Source organism: Platalea leucorodia (genome assembly GCF_965183815.1).
Source record: "Platalea leucorodia genome assembly, chromosome: 7".
NCBI classification, from domain to species: Eukaryota; Metazoa; Chordata; class Aves; order Pelecaniformes; family Threskiornithidae; genus Platalea; species Platalea leucorodia.
In genome coordinates, this window is record NC_138829.1 from 45,573,268 (window position 1) to 45,598,219 (window position 24,952).

A 24,952-nucleotide genomic window follows, 5' to 3' on the forward strand; every position below is an offset into this window, starting at 1 on the left:
ACTCTGGCAGACACTTGATGTGAGTCAAGGTTGGGGAATCCACTATTAGCAGCTCTTGGTATCTTTTGGACTCCAGTCAAATGAATAATAACCTACTGCTGTTGGGTGATACACAGGGTGTTAATTAATAACCTAGGGCAATCAAGTACAGATAACTGCTTTTATTTAAATAGATCTCTTGCTGTAGCCAACTTGATCATTTTGCAGTAATATAACAGCTTCTCCAGCAGAGAGCTAAATATTAAAAAAAGTGTCTCTTTAATGTTGACAATGCCATTACAAGAGGAGAAATGTCCATATCTTGAAAGTACGAAGTAGGATTTTTTTCTTTAAGAGCTATGCTTTAGAAATATAAGACCTGGACAGTATAGAAATGTTCTCAGAATCATAAGATATTGGGCACCTAGTCAAAGTGAAAGAGCTGTTTGGGTGTTATCCTCAGAAGGCGGCACAGGCTTGTTAGTCCCAGAGTTTTTCTGCATGTGTACATGATTAGAATTTTGACCAGAGGAAATAGATGAATAAGATTTATTCAGTCTAGATACTCACGCAGGATCTCTTGAACAGTAATGGGCTCTTTGATTATTGCTGCTCCACTCTCACCAGCCAAGTTTATAGCCTTTATACGGAAATGAAGTTTGTCCCCTGTGACCAGGTCTTTGATCAGTGCAGATGTGCGTTCAGTTAGGCCAGGAAGGGCTGGAATCCATTCTGTAGCTGCAAGTACAGGATTTGCATATTGTAATAATATATTATTTTTTTCAAAATGATGCCTTGTCTACAATTGAAAGTAAATTTGTGTTAGGGTAAAATGAATTTAACATGCAATACCACACTTAAAAGGGAATAAACTAAGCTGGAAAAAGAACTCTGGATCTAGAAGATGTGTTTACACATGGAGTTAAGGAATGTATACACTTTGTTTATTCAAAACAGCTAAGGGCAAGGGATATCATCTTTGGGTAGTTCCTTTGTCATTCTGTTTTATTGAGCTTAGAGCTGTGAGGCTTCTACATTTATTTTCATTAACAAGAAGCGGGGGGAGAGAATTTTGGAAGTATTTTTAGCAAGAAAGTGAAGCCTTAATTTAATTTTTTTCTTGGAATAAGTATATCTCCTGTTGGTGTCCAAATGGATTGATGAGAGCCACATATGCTGAAAACAATAATAGAGCACATAAATATTGGAATTTATTATTAACTTCTCATTTGACACTGTAGAACAGAATTCTTAGGGCTTCCTTAGTTATTCTAATGACAGAAGTATGACTGATAAAAGCATTCTTCTGTGCCCATGACATAGGGATTCTGGTAATTCCATGATGATATCTCATTAAAGACTATAAATTATTTCTAGATAAATTATACCCTGTAAAAACCCTAGTTTAAGTTATATGGCAATTGAGCTTAGTGTCAGAGAAAATTTCATGATTGAAGTGATTATAAATTTGTTATTTGATTTTTATGACATAAATGTTATGTTGTAGCATCACAATAAATTGAGTATTGTAGATATGGTGCAGTTATACTCTTTATTATCAGAGCACAAGTATTAAATGAGATAAGGTAACAGTTACTTGAAAGTTTGATGTTGTTACAGTCATGTTATTATATTGGTTTTAAGGAATATACAATTTGTGAATGCTACAGAAGTATAGTAGTGACTATAGAACAGCACTGGTATTTTTGTGGTACTTTTCTGTATTGAATTTTATGATGATTGTGAAGATGATGTTATCATTAATGTGACTTTCATGGTTTTACAGTCATGTTGTGGTAAGTTTGGTGATGGTTGGCAAGGATGTTATTCATAGATTAAAGTTCAAATTTTATGATACCAGATATGGTTATTTTATTGGGATATTGCAGTGAAGCTATTGCTTTTGTAGTATTTTAATAATGTTCAGTTGCTGCTGCCTAGTACTCCTGCTTACTTACATCCATCTTTGCGGTATTCCACAATATAACCATCTAATCCCCCGGCTCCGATCCGCTCAGGAGGTCTCCACTTCAAGGCAACAGTGCTGTCAGAAACATCGTCCACTGTAAAATGGGTTGGTTCACTTGGAGGAGCTGTAAGGAAATATGTAGAAGTAAATTCTGAGAAATTGCAATATAACTGTGAGAATTCAAAGGCTATAGAATGAGGGATAGCAGCTGAATTATATACCACTGTCTCTTTTAATAAAATTTATTTAGCTGAAGCTGAGTTGTAAAATGTAACACCTAATACTTCATTTAATAGAAGTGCAGCGTAAGGTTCCTATAACAGGGAGGGGAACAAGAGGTTGATACTAGTTCCTATTCACATATGCTCCCTTATGAGTAAAAGCCAATGAAAAGGAAGAGTTGTAGAAGGGAGTCAAATTGTCAGCAGAAGTCTGCAGAAAAGTTTAGAAATAAAAATGCATACAATTTGTATGCTGTACTTATACCCTGATTGTAATTAGACAGAATTCACATAGTTAGAGGACCAGGTTCATCAGTGGCTAAATTTGACTTCACTCATTTTCCTCTAACAGTGGAGAAAATTATTAAAAGTTATGACTACACATTTACAGAAACACTGGTTCTGATTTGCACAACAGTAACTGAGACATGCCTGAGGAAAAATATTTTGGGGCTGAAACATTTTCACTTCAGTTAGCTATTTCATATCTTTTCAGAACAGGAGTGTCATGGCTCTTTTTAAATCCATAGCTCAGAAAGACCACTAGCTAAATTCAGTCTTCTTAAGCATGACTGTTGTCTACTAATTAAAAAACAATCAAGAAAAGCCCTTACACAAATGCTACTGTGAAATGATTGATTCCAAAAAGCAAACAGAAAGATAACTTTTTCAAAACAATATTTAGAGTGCTGGAACATAAAATTTAGTACATATGGCATAAAAGCAATCAAGTTAAAGAAATGTATGTTTGGCATACTCTGCATATACGTATTATAAACTGAACACCACCTTTTGAATGTACATAACAGATTTTACATGTTAGAAATATTTCATATATAAAGTAAGTTAAATACAGGTTTATAAATTGTGCAACTGATTGAAATTGATCTTGGTTCCCAAAGTTATTGTAAAAAAAAAAAAAAAATTAAAAAGAATATCACCCAGTTTCCTTTCTGTAGCTGTGTCAAAATTTTTCATATTCAAATGGCATCAAGGACTGTGAACAGCACACAGGAGGCAAAGGCGGTTGGGAGCATACACAACCACACAGTACACGATCAAAACCCCAAACCTCTTCTCCGAAGCAGTTAGTGTGAACTTTATCCTTAATCAAGTAAAACTCTGCCTATCTATCTCATGAAAACTTTGAACCTTTTTTTTCAGTAGCTCCGCTTGATGGTTTTCGTTTGCTCTCTTTTGTTGCAGACCAGCTGTTGCGTGTTTGAAATCCAGAATTAAGAGACCCTTCTTGCAGTTCATTCTTTCCTTCTGACCCCTTCACTGCATCATCTGCTTTTACATTATCTCCTTCAGCAGGCTGTGCACCTTCACTGATATTTGTAGATTTAGCAACTCTAGTCATTTTAATCTCCAGCTATGTGTATTTTTGTGGATCTTCTTTCTAAAGCTCTTAGCAGGCAGGCTTCCTGAGGACTCCTGTGGTTTGCTCCTTCTCAGGAACTGCATGAGACACTGCACTGCTGCGTTGGGCAGGATTATTTATAGAAAAGAATTCCTCAAATATTTTCTTAATGAGCTATCCTTTTAGCTGTGGAGAGGACCAGGATTAAGGGAGTACTGGGTGGGATACTGTGATATTTGCACCCATAAGGGAATGGGAGAAGCTGAGAGCGGCAGGGAAATTTCTGTCAATTAGTTCTCCTCCTTTCCAGATCCAGCTTGACTCTCGCACTTCTAATTATAACAACTAAAAATTAATCAGCAATTTCATGAAACTGGAACCTCTGTGCCTCTTGGGAAGGGGAATGAGAGATAGAGAAGAGGAAGATTACAAAGGAAAAGGTTGATTAAATATAGAATATAGAGATTGTCCTGTCTTGGTTTTGTCCTAGAAATAATATAGAGTGTGGTAAAACTCACCAATTGGCATGAAGGGTTGCGAAGCAGGGCTTGGCCGGGACATGCCAATAGAATTCACAGCATAAATCCGCATCTCATACACTACTCCTTCAATCATTCGCTTGGCTTCATAGGTTAGCTCTTTTAAAAGGTCAAAGTTCAGTCTCATCCATCGATAGCTCTTCTTCTTCTTTCTCTCTAAAATATAGCCTGGAAAGGATAGCTCTTATGATGTAAAAGAACTGCAAATTATTCTCTCACATGCAGGAAAAAAGAAAATCACATTTGTGTTGGTTTTTTTTTTTTTTTTTCCCCCAATGGCATAAAAGATTGAAGTGTGATTCAGAATTATTGCATGTAACTGAATTGTGTGAACCTTTGGTATTTTCTTGCAGTTTTCCTTCTGTCTGACATTCTTACCTGAACAATTATACTTCTAAGAGTAGAAGTTATTTAGTATTGTCTATGTCTGGTATTAGGCTTTAAGCACATTTGGCATGCTATACAATACTATTAAGGTATTTAGATGTATGCAAAACAGAGATATTAGCAGAACTGGTTTAAATGGTACATCCTTTTTGGTGAGAATGTGGTCATTCACTCCTAATGGCAGAGAAATGCATGAGACACAGCAGTTCAACAGAAAGCCCTTTCGGTGAAGGAGAAAATGCCTTGAAATGTATAAGATGAGACATAAGAGTTAAAAAATTTATTTCCTTCTTATATTCTTCTGCAATTCACTAATCTTGACTAACAGCATAAATGCCAATGCAAAAAATTAGTTGGAAGAACAGTTTGATACTTCCCTTTGGTTTGGTGGTTTTTTTTGTTTGTTTGTTTTGTTTTGTTGGTTTTTTTTTTCTAAGTGATTTATCAAAGAACTTATGTTAGATCTCTGTGTCCATTGCTACGTGGTGGAATTGCAGAGTGCTTCCCAGACAGTGCAGATTCCAGCTCTGCTTCAGCCCTATAGTGGAATGAGTCCTGGCCATGCACCATTTTTCTTGCTCCGATTCCCTTGGGAAGGAAAGTGAACCTGTATGATTACAGAGAACCAAGAGAGCTGGATGCACTGCAGAATAAACCTGTAGTATAGCTTAGATGTAGTCTGTATGCCCAGAATCCAGGTCTTTAGTACATCTCCCTTGCCTCTCAACATCCACAGCCTTTCCCACACTACCATACTGTTTTTCAGAATGACTAAGTCAGTCTGGGTTATCAGTTTAAAAGATAAACTTCTCATTTCCCAAAACTGGGAATGGAATCTATGATTCTTGATCCTTTATATGGAGGATGGTTGTATATCACATTGGAACTGTTTGTATAAATTATTTTCCAGTGACCTGCTACAAAGGAGTTATCAACTGTTTCTTTCCATCTAGCTATATTAAATTTCTGCTGGTTCTCTGTGTTGCAGATAGTATGCCTGGATGTGATGCATGTAGGCTTCTTTTAAACAGATTTTGTTTTGAAAGCTATTAATCTTTTAACTATGGAGTGAATAATCAGAAAATACACTGAATAGTGATTTACACATACCATGTATTTGTATGTATTGTATGTCTGTTTCTACCCATAGTCTACAGAGGATATTTCTGTAACAGTGGTCAGCTACAATAGTATAAGTCTATAGCAAACACATCATAAAGACTTATGAATTGAGCTGTGTAGGTCAGTGATTCAATCCCTGCTGCTGTCAAACCTGCAGATGTGCCTTTGGTATACCTGGGAAGTATGATTCACACTTAGAGCATCTAAAGGGAGATGGAAAACAACAGGCACGTTTGCTGACAAGTTACAGGCATAGACATCATGCATCAGCAGCCTTTCCTGTCTACATTGAATTGCAAGAAGAGCATGGGAGTCTACAGAATGTTTTGGGAAATGAGTGGTGGAAGTACCTTTGAGCTGACAGGCTGTATCATCACTTCTAATGTATAAAGTTACTCTGGCATGCTTGTTTTCAGTAGCTTTTAAACAGGGTTAAATGCTGTAAGCAAAAAACCTATGGTTCCTTTGACATGTTCCTGCTTTTTTCTCTCTTCACCAGGGTCTGTGAGACTGAGAGAAGTTTCAGCCACTCAGTTTCTGTTTTTCTGCCATTTTAGATATGCATAGTTTCCTGTCAGAACTGAGACACTTCTTCACTGTGGCATACCAGAATTGCAGCTTTTTTTTTTTTTTAAAAAAAAAAAAAAAAAGGAGGTAAAAAGACAGTACTATTGCTGACATTTGGTAAAGCAGATTATTTCCCCAAATGCACAGAATGTATGATAGTTAAAGATACTGCTTTAGTAATATAAAAAGTACAAGAGATCCCGTGAAAGGTTTGCGTAAGAGTGAAGATGGGGTATGAATTTCTTTTCTCTATCTGTTGGATATAACTAATAAAGACTGTAGCAGACTGCCTACAATGCCATCTGTAACAATATGAAGACAGATAAGAATGCATATGTCTCTTTCCCCTACCTTTTTAACTTGCTTTTAAAGCTTTGTTTGAACAGATAATGCTGCATCTTGGCTTCCCTCCCCCGCCCTGAGGTGTTTTATTCTAGCTCTATTAGTAGTACAGTCCTGTGCTAACTGAAGAAACCTCCTCATGTAGTGCAAAGGGTTGTTAGTGGAACATTAACAAAATCATTCCTTTGACAGTGAAAACAAAACAAAGAACTGTCTAAAATATGTGTCCTGAAAACTCTACAAAACCAAATCATGGGCTTTGCATAGTCAAGGGAAGGGAGTTTGGCTGTGGTAACGGGACAGCTATTGGTATATATCTTTTCACATAATAGTTTAAATTGTTAACTTCTTGCTTGCTTCCTGTCAGAACAGATGAAACCACAAAGGACTGGCCCAGTAGTATCTTGTTTATTCCTGCACAGATAACTTCTGTTGAATTAAATGACTTTCCTCTATTCTTGTGGAAGTGAATGAAGTCCAAATATCCAAAAGCAAACACAAACTCCTCTCTTCCAGATACTATGCAGGGGGTTAAAAGAATTTTAGAACATTTCTAGCCCTGGCATCCCCATGGGAGTCCACAGCGCTTTCAGTGTAGGTTTTCTTAAAAGAAACTCAAACTCCAGTGATCTTTATTAAACAAATTGCTAGATTTGGAGTCCAGAGCAATTTTTCCCTAAAATTGGCCCTGCATTATATTCTTTTTCTTCTGAGGGTCACAGGGAGTTTTATCTAAAACCCCCCATGCTCTGCAGAGAATTTAAAATGGTATCAGTGATATTCTTGATTGCTTCTGCTCATTTCCTGTATCGCGTGATAACTTTGGCCTCTAGTTTTTAGCACAGATTTTAAGGTCATTAAAATGATTGGAAAGTGTTTTGTGACCCGTGGTGTGTGGTTGTATGTGAAGTAGAATTATGAAGTAGTTTTCCAAAAGAAACATGTATTGCATGAGTGCTTGAGATTGCAGACAACTGGGACTGAGGTGGCCACAGATCTGTTTTGGTATTCCTAGGTAAGTCCAAAGGCCTGTATACTGACCTAAAATTTCAGTCTTGAATGAGAATGTTTGGCTTTAACTGTTTTTAGTATCACCTTCTTGTGCTTTGGTAACTTATTCTGATTCAAATAGCACGGGTAGGGGGCACTCTCTCCCTAAAATTGAAGGGCCAGAATCTAGACCAGTTTGAAGGTTTGATATATTAGAGTAGTTAGTTTCTGAGGGTCAGCCTTCCTAAAGGGAGTAAACATAGAGAATCCTTTTGCGCCATTTTAAAGGAGCAGCAAAAATATAGGCAAGGCTGCTGGGGACTTTATATTTTAGCACTTCTTACCAAGTACTGGTTGCCCACCATCATATTTAGGAGGTTGCCACTGCACAGTACAGTAATCTTCTCCAATGTTGCTGATCTTGGGAGCTTCTGGAGGGTCAGGAACATCTGAAGAAAGTGTGAGAATGAATGAGAGTTGTTACTGTTTCAATTTCTGTGTTCAAGTAGAAATATTAGAAATACTAAAGAAATCTTTTTCTTTAACATTTTTTTCCATATCATATTGATACAGCTTTGTCAGATAGCAACAGTATGTACAACCGAAAATGTATTATCTTAGTCTAAAGTGAATCCTGCTCTTTGACACTTCTATGTTAGGTTTGTTTTCCTTTAAATACCATTGATTGTTCAGCTCCCTTTTTCTTCCCAGACATAATAAACTTTTTGCAAAAATGTAAGTAACAAGGTAATTCTGCTCTGCAAGAAGAGGCTTGCTCCAGGTTTCTTATTTTCTCTAGAATAAACTTCATATAGAATAAAATGGCTGCATGTCTCACATATTTTGTTATTTTTGGAGATATTCGTAGTAAATATCCTGACTTAAGATATATAAAAGATAAAAAGAGACTTAGTATTCACCTAAGCAGTGAATTCTGAATTTTAATACTGTAGGTGAAGATAATTTTCTTTTATGATTTCTAAGTTTGCTTATAACCTGACCATTTGTCATATGTGTGGCAGGGTATAAACAAGTTAAATACTATGAAAAATTTTCTAAAAATTACTGACTCAAAATCATATTCCCCCAGCTCTTCTGTGACTCAGTGTCAATCTGTTTATCTTATATCAGGTACATTATGTCTCTTTATTCTCTTATTCTCTAATTAACATTAACCATTTACTGCTTATAGAATGAAGTAATCTTTGCTTAAAAGCATAAACCACAACAAAATGACAAGAAGTTTTTCTTATCTCAGACAAGCATGAAGCATATACTTCAGAAGGGAATGTCATCTATGAAATGATAGGATCCCCTGAAACCGGAAGTACATACAAAAGAAATGCGTGGATTTCTACTGGGAGTTGTTCTCTTGCCTTTTCACACAGAAGACAACTACCTGTGAGAAATACTTCTGCCACATTTTGTGATTGATAGTATGCCTTTATGATCATTTTCTGGTTTTCTAAATCTAAAGTCAGAACTTGCCTCAGTTTTAGCGAAGGGTGAGTTTCAGTGAACTCAAGATGCTTTCAGGCTCTGGTTGTTTCCTTCCTTCACTTACCAATAACTTTGACTGTGATATCAGCCTTATCCTCTCCCACTGGATTCTTAACTATAACTCTGTATACTCCCTCGTCCTCCTTTTCTGCTCCTTCTATGATGAAGACACAGTGGTCTTCATGCATCTCCACACGAACTCTGCCTTCAGATTCAAACAGAAGCTGTGAGTGGTGAAAGTAACAGATAAAGTCATTGTAAGTCTTGCCAGGGACAGCCTGATAAGCCTGTATGTAAGCTGGTGAAAATCTTCAAATTCTTGAATATCATCAACATTATTGAAAAGCTATAAAGTATTTCAAGTTCTATTTGTATGTAGAAGAGAGAAAATATAGACTAAGTGGCTCACATAAATAACATTTGGGAAAACTGGTTCTGAAAGTCTGCAGGTTGTTAAGATTCATTGCTAGTTACACGTATCCAGTTACGTTTCAAAGAAGTTAGTTACTAGGTACTTCCTCAAATTCCTACTTGGGATAACTGCTAGTATCAATTGAAAGAGTTTCATGGATAACAGTTGGATACTGTGTAAATTCAAGAAGGCTTGCAAATTCAAATTCAAATGGTTGAGCAAACATTCCTGATCAACAGTATCTGCATTTGGCATCAGATAACACGGATTTGATATAAAAAAATTACCATGTTTCTTGTAACTATTAATGGCATCAGTGTGATTTCTGTCACTCAAGAATGTCATATGGGGTAGCTTTCTACTCTTCTCTGAGCTGAAGTCTAAACATAATGACCACAACTTTGCTGTGCATTTATTAACACACTCCTTCCTTCTTTATGTGCCTATGTATCCATATACTTAGAACAGGAACCATTAGAAAGCATATGTGCCTAAATAGTGACTAGTACAGCAGAATCCTAACCCTGAGAAAGGTTTATTGTTGCATAATAAATGTAAAATATTTTTGGCTCTATCAAAATAAAAAAGTTATTTATGACAAAAAGGAAACTTGTTGGAAAATGAATCCTCTTTCACTGTTTTGTACATACATAGTCCACTCTCTTGACCCATTGTCATCTTTCCCTGTGTCCTGTAAGATTTTGTCCTGGTTTTTTTCCTATAGTTGTTATTTAAGCTTACAGGTTAGTGGCGGGGGGAAAAGGGATAAATATTCACAAATATATTAAGAAGAGTTTTCAAATAACTGCTTTGATTCCTTGTAATCCAGCTACTATGTGATGGTGATTAGAAAGAGATTTCCTTGATCAGCATCTTAGTCTAAAACTACTCACTAGATCTCTTGTGCCTGTTCAAAGTGTTTGGTAATCACCATTGTGAGGCCGGATGGTGGGCCTGACGTGCTATTTGTTTCACCAGTTTTAATATCTACCGACTTTAATTTTATTTCCTTCTGAATAGGACCTTTTATCTGGAAAACACTAAGCATATTTGTGTGTCTGCATAAATAATAAGGAACTTACCTTACTATCAGTATTTAAATCACTGCTGTTTTCTGAGGGAGTCATGGAATCATCATTGCTTCGAACAAGGTCACTTTTCTAGATAAGCAAAGAAACCACAGAAAGTCAGCTAAGTGTTTCTGAGCAGAGCAGTAAAGCTGTTTCTGCAAGATGGAGGGGAAGAGTCCATAAGTTTGTTAGGGGGCTTGAATATAGAGGTGTGAGAAAAGTGAAGAGCAAAGTAAGGCAGCAAGCAGACCTGGGAAGGAAATCAACAGATATGAAAGTAAAAAGCAGAAATGGAAATAGATGTATCAGACTGCAGTGAATTAAGGGAAGGATAAGTCAGCAAAACCAAATTTACAGCTTAACAAACAAAGATGCATGACATTCCTGCAGTAGAACTGTAACTGGTTGTAAATCTGTCTGTGTCCTATGGTACTAGTTACTCCTCTTGAGTAACTACAAAAAAAAAAAAAAAGATTACTTCTTTCTGTAACAATGGAATAGTAAGTTGATGTAAATGTTTTAATACTCAGAAATATAGTCAGGTCTGTAACACACATCAAACAATGTATTCTGAAACTGCTACTGTTTGTTTAGGATTTCATTAGTAAGTATAGGCTATACATCCTTCAAACCAAGACTGGCTTCTTTTACTCATATGTTGAGACCTCACATCTTAGAAATAACACTGTATAGGGGTTGTCCGATACCCAATCATCATTTTATCAGAGAAACTTGTGTATGAGAGAGTCAGTTTCTCTTTGTTCCCAAAAGAGAGAAAAATGGCTTTTTTGTTTGTTTCCATACTAATTCTGCATTGCAGAAAAAAGTCCTATTATTAAGTATGCTAACCTGAACAAAGAATGCAGCAGAATCATGAAGAAATGAGACTGGGGAAATTAATATAACTGGCAATATTATTTAGTCTATATCTACATCTATGGGAAATGTAATGATGCTGTAGAATATTATGCAAAGTATTTCTGTATTTTGTGCTAGTTATAGCTCAAGAACCCACAGATGGTGAGGAGTGGGGATGTTCTGAGATAACCAGAAAGGAAGCTCGCTTAACATTTTGTGTCTAGCTTCTAAATTCTTTCTTTGATGTTTTGTAATTGCTTTGATAAGGCAAATAGCAAGTGTCCTCTATTTTCATTATATCAATTACGGTTTTACCCCAGTGGTCTGCTAAGAAGACATTTTCTTCACAGACTGCAGAACACTTGAGAAAGATTTCCTTTTTTAAAAAGAAGCTGCTATCTCCAGAACATGTCCATCCTATCAGGTGAAGGTGATGGGCATGACTGATCATTTATTTCTTTGTCTCTGAGGTAGGAAGAGAATAAACCTCTATGGTATCCTACTGTCTCCATGTACATATGTCTACTCATATATACTCAGTCCCTTCTTTTGGAATAGAAAAACAGGCAATGGTTCAGAAAAATAACAGTTCAGGATGACTCTCACAAAAACAGTAAAATCCCAAACAGCTGCATTGCAGCTATTTAATATTTTTCTTGAGGTTTAAAAAAAAAATTTAAAAGGAAGATGACAATACTTGTAACTAAGAATTGTAAATCAAAGTAAGATTTGAGAAAGAAAATAAGCTTCCTGTTGTGACTTCCTTGCCTCAGACATTGTGTCAGGTTACACATTACCTTGTTTACTTTCTGCCAGATGACAGTGGGTGTTGGATCTCCTGATATGGGAACGTCCAATCTCAATTTGTTCCCAGCCACCACGACAATAGTGTCAGGGGATTGGCCCAGACAGTCAAGGTGGATTTTGGGAGGTTCTATAGCAAGGGCAGAGAAAATAAGTTTTAAATATAGTTTGAGTGTTCTGTATGGGGAAAAAAAAAAGGTGAATATTCATGCATTAAGTTAACATGAAGCAGTGTTTTTTCATTTTTTACTTGCATATAAATAATGACTGCTGTTCTTACCTTCTCTTGGTACAAAATCAATCTTGACCTCTGGGGGGAAAAAAAAAGGTGGGAGAGTGTAGAAGAAATAGATCAGAAAACAGAATTTACATATCATCTGCACCTAAAAAGTAATTTTAAAACTATTCATCATTAAAACCTCATAAGACATATAAATCAACAGATTAATGCAATAAACGGGAAAACAGGGTCTGTAAAACAATGCGATAATGATAACACAAAATAACAGGGAAAAGCAATGTGCCTATATTGAGGTATCAGGAAAGATATTCTGCATACTCTTTCCTGGTATAACCATGATTAACGCCGCCATTTTATCCCTCTGGAATTCTCATTACTTATTCTGAGATAACTTACCTAAAAACTGAAGCTTGGCAGAAAGGTTGTAAGCAAATCCCTGAGGGATGAAGGAATAATCAGCCTCGTCACCTGGTGTTACATCCTCAATAGTTAGCTTATGGATTCTGGAAACATGAACAAATATATTCCACTCCCTTACCTTACCTCTCCAGGAGAAACAGGGCTATCTCAAGAGACAAGGTGCAGGCTATAGGATATTAACAGACATTACTATTTCTACTCCCTTCTCCCCTAACATCAAGTCAACAACCACCAGGGCTGTAGACTGCTCTACTTTGAGTATGCAAGCAAATCCATGTCAGCATGTTGTCTATGAATGGATTTTTCTTTTCAAGGTAGATGCATAGTCTAATCTGAGTAGAGGAAGCAGTTCCCCTGCTTTAGTCCAGTCCTTTACCATTACTAAGGCAGTTGTAACACTACTGACTGGTTTTATTTGATCAGATTGTGACTACTATAAATTCTGGAAAAACAAGATAAAAATTGATGCGCCATCCCTCTATGCCTGTAAATTCAAAACAGAATGCAGAAAGGGAGTACCAAGGAAGACTTTACAACATGTAATGCTTATGTATCTTCTGAATCTTCTTGGTCTCCACTTCCAATAGTAGTTCAAGTGCTAAGAAACTCGAGCGCTGAATTGCGCAACTGTATGTGTTAATATAAACAATAGTTTTTCTGAAGGGATTTATACATAAGTGCTATCTTAATCTGTCTAAACACTGCTGCTACTTTTAAAGTTATCAACAATATCTTTTCTAGATTGTTTGAGTACCAAGAAAACATGAAATACTAATGGAAACAGAGAATGAATTTTGCTGATATACCACTGATGCCATACATGCAAAACATACCAACACAAAAAGACTGCACACGTACCAAAGCAAGTCTGTGACTATATGTTGATTGCGTATGAGAAGGCTTTTAACTTTTTTCCCTTTAGCTGGAGCCAGGACAAAGTCTTGGTTTATATTGCTACCCCCTGAGATAATAGTTCCCATGGACTGTAATGCAATACCCAAGCCTGTACCTGCTTTCTGAAACAAGACTAACCTGCCAATATGGGAGATCTTTATCCTTTCATCTGGGACCACCTCCTTTCCATTTTTCAACCAGATTCCTTTCACATTTTCATCAGAAACTTCACACTTGAAGACTGCCTGGTCACGTGCCTTCACTGTCAGGTCCGCAATGCTCTGATACACTTCCAGCTTTTTCTCTGATATTATGAGAATAATTGATACACACATCAAGTAAACAGTTTGTGGATTTACTGAGTAGAAAAGGCTAGGGCTGAGCAAGCTGTTTGTGGAAGGGTGAAATATGAAGGGAAATCCACAGCATGCAGGGCTTTAACAGGACTGATAGCTAAGCACTTGTTGTTATCAGGGTATCTGTTACATCCGGCACACAGGTCCGAGTTCTCCTTGAGGCCTTTATTATCAAAGCTTATGCCCCTTATTAAGTCCTCTTTTTCCCTGGCATGAGGATTATGCTACCCCTATGCACTATCCTGGAGAAGGTTACCTTCAGCCTGTTTTAATTTTTCAGCTTCTCTGGTTCTGTAATATTACCTGTGCCTACCTTGTACAATTAGTTCAGCGACTGATACCCCACCATTGGTCTTCACGGTGTAATGTCCACTATCCTCCTTGGTTGACTCATTAATAATTAGATACTGCTTTTTTCCATCTTTCTTGAATCGGTATTTGAATGTTTCTTCCCGTGTCAGCTCAATTCCATCCTTTTCCCTGCAATGCCAAATACTGTTGAGTCTTTTTTTTTTTGTGGTTGGAAGAGGAGAGTAAGAGTCAGCTCAATGTTACTAGAGATTGGAAGACACAAGATGAATCCAATCTTTGTAGCATTTCAAGTTAGCAAAAAAGAAACCATTGCACAAATGTTAGTGGAAGCAAAACCAGAATGCTTCTAGCTTGACTAGTAATTTTCACTAGGTATTTGACTTCTGGTTCAAGAGAGTTTTCTTACAAGGAATTACTTGATTGTTACTATTTGTATGCTATAGATAAACATGAAAGTATGTTAAATGCTGTAGAAGATACAGGGATGAAGACACACTTCACAGCAGGGAAAGGACTATCTTAAAAGCTGCCATAAGGTAAACGGGACCTGCTGGGAAATGACTTAAAAGTCTTAATTTTCCTGATGTGAATTATAATTGTTATAAATTCATGGTTTGTGGGCATCAGTAAAAGAAGAAAATTTTAGGATGGATTTAAATGAAGATGTATTTTGGATTTTGTAGCCCTCTCCATTCAAGGATTCCACAGTATATTTAAGACATTACTAAATTAAGCTTCACCATCCAGCCTGGGAGGAAATTTAATTATTGTAATTTCCAGTCATCATGAAGGGAAACGAGCAGAGAGGATTCATGCTATTTAGTCAAGGTCACACAAAAATACCTAAGACTTTTTAAAGATTTCCTGTTCCTAATCCTAAATAACATAAACAGGCTACAAGAAAATAACTTGGAATTTCTTCAACTTACTCCTTTTGTAGCATTTTATATTTTTCATCATTATTTGAATATATTATGTTACTTGAATACTGCTGCAGTTTGTAAATGAAAAAGTTTTTCTCTTTGATACTTACTCATGTGGAAGAAGAAATATAAAAGATGTTATGCTTTTAATAGAGTGAGAATTTTCTTTCTACCTTGTGTTATTTGTTACCAGTGACTATTCCGCTTAACAAATGAGTTTAGAGGAAAGCAAATGGAAATGCTACTTAGGGTCTCATTAAAATACTATAGCTCTTATCTGTAGGTAGATGTATGCAAGGAAACCTTTTGCCTATGTCAGAGTCTGCTGAAGTAAATCACAAGATCAAAACTTTAAGCAGAGACAGGAATCCTACAATTTGTGACTTACATGTACCTGCTGCAACTGCATTTCAAAATACCTACAGGTTACTCCCTCCTAACTGTTCTTTACAGCACGGCTTGTTGGAACTTATAGTTGGTTTAGAAAAACACTGGCCTCCCTTCCAGATCACGGGACTACAACACTAGGAAGGGAGGCAACAGAGGATGGCTGTAACAACCACGTGAAACACAGCGCTTTTAGTGTTATGTCAGGGTAACGTTTCCTCGGCTTGCTGAGTGGCAAGAGTCTGAGGCCACACGCAAGATGCTCTCCTAAGGCTGATCTTCATTCGTGCAGATTAGTTCTAGAACAAGTGCTACAATGCAGTGCGTAAACCTTTGCTGAACTGCTGAGAATGGACCGTAATCCAGAAGTTCAACATGCTGCTGTGGCATAACCAGGCACATGCACTGTGGCTAGTGTTCCAAAGCTGAACTTTTTATTTTTTGGTGATATATTTTGACACATGGCTCATCAAAGATATCTGAATGTTCTATTCAGCCATCGGTAAGAAAGACATCTCTTGAAATCTTGTCTAAATAATGAAAACAGATTATTTGCAATGACTAGCGTCTTAAATCCATGGGAAGGGAATAGTATGCTTAACTTGTGTTTGTTTTAGTGACTAGCACATTGCCAATGCTGTGTATGAATACAGTGTTTGCAGAGGGGTGTACTGACAAATAGTGGAGTGATAAAACTGTAAACCTCAAGAAAGAACTCCCAGATATCCTTTGGCTAAAATAATGCACTGCTGCAGTGAAAAGTGAAAAACTTCATTTAAGGTAATATTACTGGCCTTCCTTTGGTAACTAGAGCAATGAAGTAGAAGAATCAGTTGGTATTAAAGTGTAAGTGGAGGATTTTATAGAACCATAGGAATGTTCATTTAAAGACTACTGCAGATCATCTGGTCCAGCCTCACACTTGAAGCAGAACTAGTGCAATAGGTCAGCCATGGTTTAGTCTATCCAAGTCCTGAACATCTGCAAGATCAAATATGTGTTACCAACTTTGCCATTCAATGTCTCTTTTCTTTGTCTGGAGATGCTTTCCTGTTTAGAATGTAAGGATAAATTGGTTATTGTTTTCTGAGATATCACTGATGTAGGCACTATGTGATAATGGGGACATGCAGATTCATTGTTATTCTTGCATTACTATAGTTTGTTTTCATTTGGAGCTGATAAGATGATACATCCAGCATTCAGAGATGGAAAAATCAGATAAAAACTATGTATTTTTGTACATCTTTCTCTTCAAGAATTATATTATTTCCAAGACTATCTGAAGTTTAGAAATAACTATTCCATAGTACTGCATAATAATAATGTGAGACCTTTCCGGGTGATCAAGGGAACATTCTTTCCTGATTACTGTGAAGAGACCCACATAATGAATTCTCCAAGCCCTAGTCTGATGGCCATGCCTAAGAGGCTATAAGCCTTATTTCTGTCTTGTGCAAGTAACATAATTGCTTTTGTTCATGTGCTTGTGATTTCATATCCCAGGTTTAAAGGGTGCAAGAGCTATAACAGGTGCCCTGAGTTAGTGCCTGTTACTTGGCTTAAACTGTTGAGCATTTCCCTAATGAGCCATAAAACTGGAACTCTTTCTCCATATTGTGTTTCATGTTTTCCGTGGACACTTCTCTCCGTTGTCCAAAATGCTCCCTTTGTTGCCAAAAAGCATTGACTGAGTCTCACATAGCAAAACCAGTAAAATACAGTGTAAATGTCTAACTGCTCAGTTTTCTGTTGCTATCATTTGAAGAGTTTCTCTGACCACTTGCTGCATTTCAGGCTGAGACAGCTGCTGGTTTGCCCTTGTCACACCAAATGCCCATCCCACAGATACCAGCTCTGCAAGATGTATGGGAGTTGTTCAAAGGCATAGGATCAAAGTGTGGCAGCTGCACTGTGCTCTGAGGGGGACAGATCTGGTTGTCCCCATCTCTTGTGACCAGGCATCTGTAAGCAGTTCCTGAACAATAGCATGTGTGTGCCTGTGCATGTGGCTTTAATAGTGTAATACATATGCTGTACTAGCTTTTGGGCTCTACTTAAATTCTCAGTTCCTTCCTTTGGGAGAGCAGATGAGTGGTTGGCACTTTCCAGGAATGTAATGGGCATTGTGGGAACAGTTGATAACCATGTGCCTGAAGCTGTTAACAAGCACAACAGAATTTCATCTGGTAGAGAAATGAAGTGTGAACAGTGTGCGTAAGACCTGGTATGTGAGGACTGCCTGCTGTGCCTGCCCAAGCAGCGTGAACCTTCCAGCTTCCGCTCAGCTGGAATGCCCAGCAAAATGGTCGTCTTAATCCTGCTCGCTGGATATGCATAATGACTGGCTTTGCAGGATCACTGCAACAGATATATTAAAATAAGTCAATGACCTTCCCTCTCTGCCTTAAGAGACACTAACTTTTTCCTAAGAAAAAATACTTTAAGAAAAAAACCTCACTGCAGTTGAGAAGACCAGAAGAATTCATAAAGTACAGCAAACTCATCACAATACAGATCTGATTAGTCTGGGCAATAGTTAGACATTACTGTTAAGTGTTTAGAAAACTTTAAAGCTAACAGCTCAGTACAGCCAGTAGCATCCTGTAAACACTGAAGAAATTCTAGAGACACTATAAAATACCTATACATAATTTGTTTTCTGCCATATTCTGGCCTCTCAGTTCCTCTTCAATGTTTGACATATAGGAGGAGGATCAATCTTTTCTGAAAACAATTATGTAGGATGCCGCCTTCCTTTTTATTCCACAACTCTTGTCCACAAACACTGGTCCTAGAATGTCCCATGGAGGGATATGGTTTCATGCTGTTGGTTTGTTTTGGGATTTTTTCCCCTTTTCTATTCCCTTACCATTTCACAGTAGCTCCTTCCTCAGACACTTCACACTCAAACTCCACTCTCTCTCCTACCATCACCATCTGGTCCTCCAGTGGGTGAGTGATCAGGATTGGAGGTTCTGGAAACGAAGAGACTTTTATTAAAACAGTATTCTGAAAGACTGAAGACCAGAGGTAGATTTCACCACTCTGCACTCCACAGGAAGAACCCCTAGCCAAATACATGGCGATGCTGTCTGTGTTGGAACTTAAAATTTACTATGCCAGATCACATTATCAATATTATCAAATGGCCTTTTGGAATTTTGCTTCATGAGACAGAATACAAACACAGGATTAATCAGTTTTCATATATATTCTGAGATTCTAAACTGGAGGCATTAGTTTTTTGTGGCACATGTTTATGTTGAGTGGAATCAAATTTTTAAAGTAAGTTTCTAGCCCTATTGTTGGGAAGATATAAATCACTTTCCAAATGAGAATTAATGGTAATTATTACTGTGCTGTTTTCCTGTGCTTTCTTAGTTGCAGTTGTAGGGAAAATTTTCCTTCATTTAACTGTAAGAAAAATATCTACTTCAACAGGTGTCAGAATTTGTTCATATGTTTGAGAATTTCCTTTCCTATAAGATTAACTAATCTGAGAGTAGAGAAGGTGATGGTAATTCAATGCTAAATGTTAGGGGAGATCTCTGTCCTTTTGCTACCATTGCTCACCTTTTACAAACAATTCTGTGAAGCTCTTCTCCTCCCCTACCACACATTCATATGCTGCATCATCAGCCAGAGAGCAGTGGTTTATGGTCAGTATTCTCTTATTCCCAACAGCCTCAAAAATATATCTGAAAAGAGAATCTAAATGTAATTATCGTAGAGTAACTCTTTTGGACCCAGTCACTGTCTTCCCCTGCCTGGCAGAGAAAAATTTTCCTACTTTTTTTCTGACATCAGTGGCAAGGTTTGTTAAGACTCAAGCCCTATATCCCTGTTCTGGTGCAGTGGACAGCAGTAGTGTTTGAAAAACTAGCACAGGAAATTATGGAGAAATCTTTAGACAAGTGTGAGACAGACAAACTCCTGTGAATGGTGTTGGACGTTCTTCTAACATCTAGCCATACAATAAATCTGACTACCATTAAAAATGCTTTGTCATGGCTTCAGCACAAAATCACTGGAAATTGGTTTTACAAACAAGCTACACCGAAGCATATCCCGTATCACAAGAAAGTAATTTTGAACCCAGGATATACACATAAAGATCAGAATATAATCTGAGGACTTACTTGCTAAGTAGGCAGATGTAAGCATCCAATTCCAGGTGTAGACATATAGAGCAGAGGGAAGAAAAAGGAAAAGTCATGAGAACAGCAGACTGACCCTGAGCCAAAGCACTATGTAGATTCTTTCTCAGCTCCTATTTCTCCCAATTTTATTCCTTTCTTTCTAAGGAAAGCTAGTTTTTCCACTTTGTCCAAGCTGTAGCTCATTCCTTTTTGGATTTTCCATATTTCTAGTTTACCTGCCGCTCACTTGGATCTCCTGTCCATTCTTCAGCCATTTCACATCAGCATCTGGATTGGCAAGTTCAACCATTATTTTAATCTTTTGCCCTTTGTCCACTTGGTAAGCTGGATCCAGTTTCTTGAGGAATGCTGTGATGAAGAATGATTTTAAAAAAAAAGAATCTTAGTAATTTTTATACTTTTTTTTTTTTTACATTCTCCATCAGGAAAGTAAATCTTTATTCCTTTTCCTGTTGTTTACCATCATCTTAAACCATTCCCACTTTCTCCATCCCTGTTTGCATTTTACCATTTCTGTCTTCATCCTGTTCTGTTTTCTGTTTTTCCTTAACATGGGATGAAAAGCATATGATATAAACTAAAATAAGCAAAGCAGAATATTTTAAATCAGGTGTGAATATGTACTTCAACACATCCTAAATAGAGTTACAGCTACGTCTGCCCATGTAGGAAAATGATACTTCTCAGTACCAATGAATGTCAGTTTGCCTTCTGTGTTTCAGACTTTTAAAACAAATTAGTTAAAATTAGGTAATTAATACTTCACAAGACTAGAAAAGGCTCAAGAATTCCAAATGTACCATCCCAATGGAAATTAAATTCTTTAAATGTATCACTGATGCCTGACATACTGGCCAGTTTTGGGGGTGGGGGGGTGGGGGGTGGTGTTGGTTTATGTTCAGGGAAAGATAAGGGGTAGAGCAGAAGAAACTAGTAAAATAAGCAGGTTCAGAATATCCAGAGTTTCAGAGCAAGGTAGCTCAGAGCTTTGGGCATAGCTTTAATCTTTGGTAATCAGCATTTCATATGTAAAGACTGTGTAACAATTGGAGTAGGAAACTCCTCTTTCTCATGCTTTTGTATCTGGCTGCTGTCCAGCTGATAATATTTGAAGAACTCCCAAAGAAGAAGATATGAACAGCTTGCCAACCTGTACTTTTTTTCTCTTCCTTCTTTATGCGTTTGAGGCGTTTCAGCATCCCACGCAAATCTGTGATACCATACTGAAAAGCAATTTTCTCGTATTCAGAAGGAGGAGCTTTCCTCAGGATTTCCCAGACATCAACATCAGATTGTGATTCAGATTTTGCTTCACCTCTGCAGAAAAGGAATAGAGTATCTGAATGCCACTGTTGAGAGGATTTAAAAACAGCCATAGGCTTGGCAAGCTGCGTGTTGGCTTGATGAAGCCACTTCTTAATAAAAAATTTAGCAGTCTAACTTTTTCTATATTATTATCTAAAATAATGAAATAAAACTGGTGACTAGTTTTACTTATATTTGTATATACAGTGATTAAAATCCAGTCGCTGCCCTGAAGGGTTTACTTTCTAATAACCAAAGCAAATAAATATTAACTTTCCTTTAATGATGGGTAATGGAAACACAAGGAGACTTATTTTCTTGCCATGGTCATACACAAAACATGTGGCAAAGCAAGGAACTGAACTGATATCCTGAGAATGCCTTAGAAACAAGGCAGCTGGTTTATATTAATAAGAAACAAGTCCTTTCCTGCTCAGAACATTTTTTTCTCTTCACTAAAATGGATAACAGATTATTAAAATATTTCTTGTCTATTGTAAAGGCAATTGTCGGCTATAGTAATCTATAAAACATAAAGACACAATGACTGGTGAGTAGTGGCAAACAAGACAATATTTACAATGGACTACTTATTTTATAGTTTGACCAAAGAACTAGTGATTATGGAAGAATTAATGTTTGGTTTAGCAAAACCAAGTGAAAATTTGGTTGTCTGGCTTTGGGAAAGGCATTCTTTTCTGTCATTGTATTTTTTATTTAAAAGATCATAAATAGAAAAATAATTTGTTGTAACCTTACCGATTTACCGAGCGCAAAAAGCTGCTGTACTCCAGAATGACGCAGAGAATCATTTGGAAAAACGTGCAGCATCCCGATGGGCAAGAAAGAGGGCATCATGTTAATGCAAAAGAGCCATGAATGTCATCTTCGCCTTTAGCAGAACAAGCCTGTGCTTTAGTAGCAGGGAGATGAAGGAGCTCATGCAAAAGCTCTGAAACAGGCTTAAAGAAAAACGCTGTTCCCTGCTGAAACCAAACTCACTCCCACACTTTGTACAGTTCCACTCTGCAATTTATATTATAAGTGTAAGCACTTCTGCTTATTCCTAATTACGGCTGATCACCTTACAGGGAAACAAATAGCTCTACTTTAACCTGTCAGCATGGAGTTGTTGTCTGTCATAGTTTGCATTTTGGTAAACAGAGAAAGGATGAAAGAAGTAACATTTTCTTAAAAATTTCTTTAGGAAAAGGAATTTCCTGTGGCTGTTGTTTCTGATATCACCAGGACCAAGCAGATTTCAGTGCAGCAGAACACACCGTTATAATGAAGCCATGTTCAGTGGTAAACCCCAACAAGTAGACAAGTTATGCAGCAGATAATGGAGAGAAAAGTGGAGGATTATTGGGCGTATTCCTGTTTTTTTCAGGAAAAGAACAGTCCCATTAGTCTGTGAGAAATATTACTGCTTAAAAAAGCATGACTGTAGTCAGTCTAGACAGCAGGTATAACCAAACATTTCTGGTACTCCTTTTATTGCCCCAAAAAGGCTTGCTTGTAAGGAAATGTTTATTAAAGTACTGCAGTCCAGGCTTGGGATTTCCAGCACCCTTGTAGCTCTTGAACAGAAAGGAAGCAAGAGAAGAGGATTTCAGCTCAGTGAGTTCGAGCTGAAATATGGCATGCGATATTTTATATCTTTGGAGTGGTTTAGCACTCGCTAAGCCCTAAGCCCTCACTAGCAGTCATTGAATTGATAGGTGTATCTGAAGTTTGGACTGCTTGAGATAAGTGCTGCCTACTGGGTATTTGCTTTGCCATAACAGTGCATCAACATCACCCACAAACTTAATCAGGATTCCTCTTCTCTATATACCTGTCATTTAGTTTGGGGCAGCTACAAATGGTTTGTAGTTTTGCCTAGCAGAAGGCAGGACAATTGAACTGATTTGCCAAATAGATGAAGATTTTTTTTTAACATAGGCAGTTCTTCAGCTAGTTGCCCTGATTGTATCAATGAGCACCTTTTAAAAGTATTTCTAAATACATGTAAATTGGAATAGATACATAAGTACATGAAACTAGGAATGTATAATATTTCTAATATGTGCTGAGCTCTTTGTACTAGTACAGTTAATGTTCTGGGGAACAAACTGTATCTCAAAAGGAAATATAAAATCATAGGAAATAAGAAAGACTTAACAGATTCAAAGGTTATTATTTTCCCTTCAGGCATTATATAAATATTGGTGGTCTCTCTGTCTGTCTGCCTACTTATATGGTCATCTGTATACACCCTTTACCTGAAAATTTGCAGGGAGGATTATTCATGGAGTTTTCAAAAATATTTTGTGTAAGTTATTTTTAAATACATAATGAGAAAAATCTTCCAATTTGGAAGCAATTCCACAGTCTAGTATATCTCACTATTGAGAGGACTTCCTTAATTTCTGCTTTAGCTTTTCCATTGCTCAGTGTCATCCCATTGTTATATCTGGCAGTACTGTTTTGGTGTATGCAAGCTGAGATACAAGAAATTTGATTGTAAGCAAGAATATAGTCTCTTCTTTGGAAATACTAATACTTTCTAATTACAGGGAAAGGCTTGTAAGTTGCATATAAAATGGTACTAAAAGCTAAAGGTTGTAATTTGTATAGCATTTAATTGAGTTCTGAAAAAGAAAAGAAAAAAATGTCTTTGCCTCTGAGCAAAGGTTTCCCCATTCTAGTACTCCTTTTCACCATTTTGGATTTGTTAAAACATTCTGTTTGATCCCATAAGGACACAGAGTTTCCACAGTTAGGCTGTACTCTTCCACTACCATCAGGAACTGAGCAGTGTACGAAAAGTAATAGAGCACTTGGACTCCTGAAGTTTCTCCCACCCTTACATTGCTCTCCCTGATGCTGGGGATCCTTATGCAGAGTGATCACCTCATAGGTTAACTATGCACTTGGGGGCATTAAGATGCAGCTTAGTGAACCTGCTGTAAATGGAACATGCAGCTGATATGTTTTAAACATATGTGGAGGGGTTAAAAATAGTTTTGTACATCCCAGAGATGGTTCCTTCCTATCCCATTACTGTCAACTGATTGGACCCTGTCAGCTGTCACCTCCTTCAAGGTCTCCGCTCACTATCCCATTTAATAGTTCTGTGACAGCTGTTCCCTTCCTCTTCCCCATGACCTCTCCTTGGCCCGTGACATCTGTATGTCAACACTAGTTAATTAAATTACAGCGACAGGAGATATAGTATTAAATGAAGCTCTCTTTATTATAGTGGGAATGTTCATTACCTCTGGATTGAGGGGCACTTGTAAATTAGGTAGGACAAAGCAGAAGTGGTAAAAGAATAATCTTCAATTCTATTTGAATCTGCATAGCTCTTGAGAATTCCTCAACATGACGTTCCTTTTTTTTTTTTTTCTATTTTTAATGAAGAATACTTTTATTCCATGGTGAGTTTTGATGCTATCAGTTCTCATTAATATAGGAGTGGTCTTCAACCTGTGGTGCGCGCAGCCTAAAGTGGTTGTGAAAAACAACTAGGAGCAGTGAATTTTTCAGTATGCTTAAATTCACTAAACAGAGATTTGTAAGTCAAGAAAGGTCAAAAACACTGATGAAATGCAGTGAAATTTATAAGCTTTTTTTAATGAATTGTAGTTCTAGTCTAACAAACAATGAATAGTTAAATCCACAAATTGAACATTTCTGGAAATACTGGAGATTTTTACTATTTTTTAGAGTTCTATCACTGCTCAAAACTAATTATGAAAGCAAGAGGGAAAGGTACTAGGAGAGGGGCTCATAGTACTTAGCACTTCATGACAGCTGGAGTCACTGTATGAAGTTATGCAAGTA

General features: G+C 37.1%; 1 protein-coding gene across 1 annotated transcript in view; it reads right to left on the reverse strand.

Moving 5' to 3' along the window:
* MYBPC3 (myosin binding protein C3) overlaps positions 1-24,952 on the reverse strand; it is a gene marked incomplete at both ends in the record, with an annotated part of 61,829 nt that overhangs the window by 16,094 nt on the left and 20,783 nt on the right. The window contains 16 exons of the mRNA XM_082318886.1: positions 550-717; positions 1,938-2,072; positions 4,051-4,239; positions 7,824-7,928; positions 9,044-9,203; positions 10,474-10,551; positions 12,117-12,253; positions 12,404-12,433; positions 12,761-12,867; positions 13,817-13,982; positions 14,348-14,514; positions 18,529-18,634; positions 19,233-19,357; positions 20,035-20,167; positions 20,970-21,136; positions 21,884-21,907. Of these exons, the coding sequence (XP_082175012.1) occupies positions 550-717; positions 1,938-2,072; positions 4,051-4,239; positions 7,824-7,928; positions 9,044-9,203; positions 10,474-10,551; positions 12,117-12,253; positions 12,404-12,433; positions 12,761-12,867; positions 13,817-13,982; positions 14,348-14,514; positions 18,529-18,634; positions 19,233-19,357; positions 20,035-20,167; positions 20,970-21,136; positions 21,884-21,907 (1,997 nt within the window). The remainder of the gene's footprint in view (positions 1-549; positions 718-1,937; positions 2,073-4,050; positions 4,240-7,823; positions 7,929-9,043; positions 9,204-10,473; positions 10,552-12,116; positions 12,254-12,403; positions 12,434-12,760; positions 12,868-13,816; positions 13,983-14,347; positions 14,515-18,528; positions 18,635-19,232; positions 19,358-20,034; positions 20,168-20,969; positions 21,137-21,883; positions 21,908-24,952) is intronic.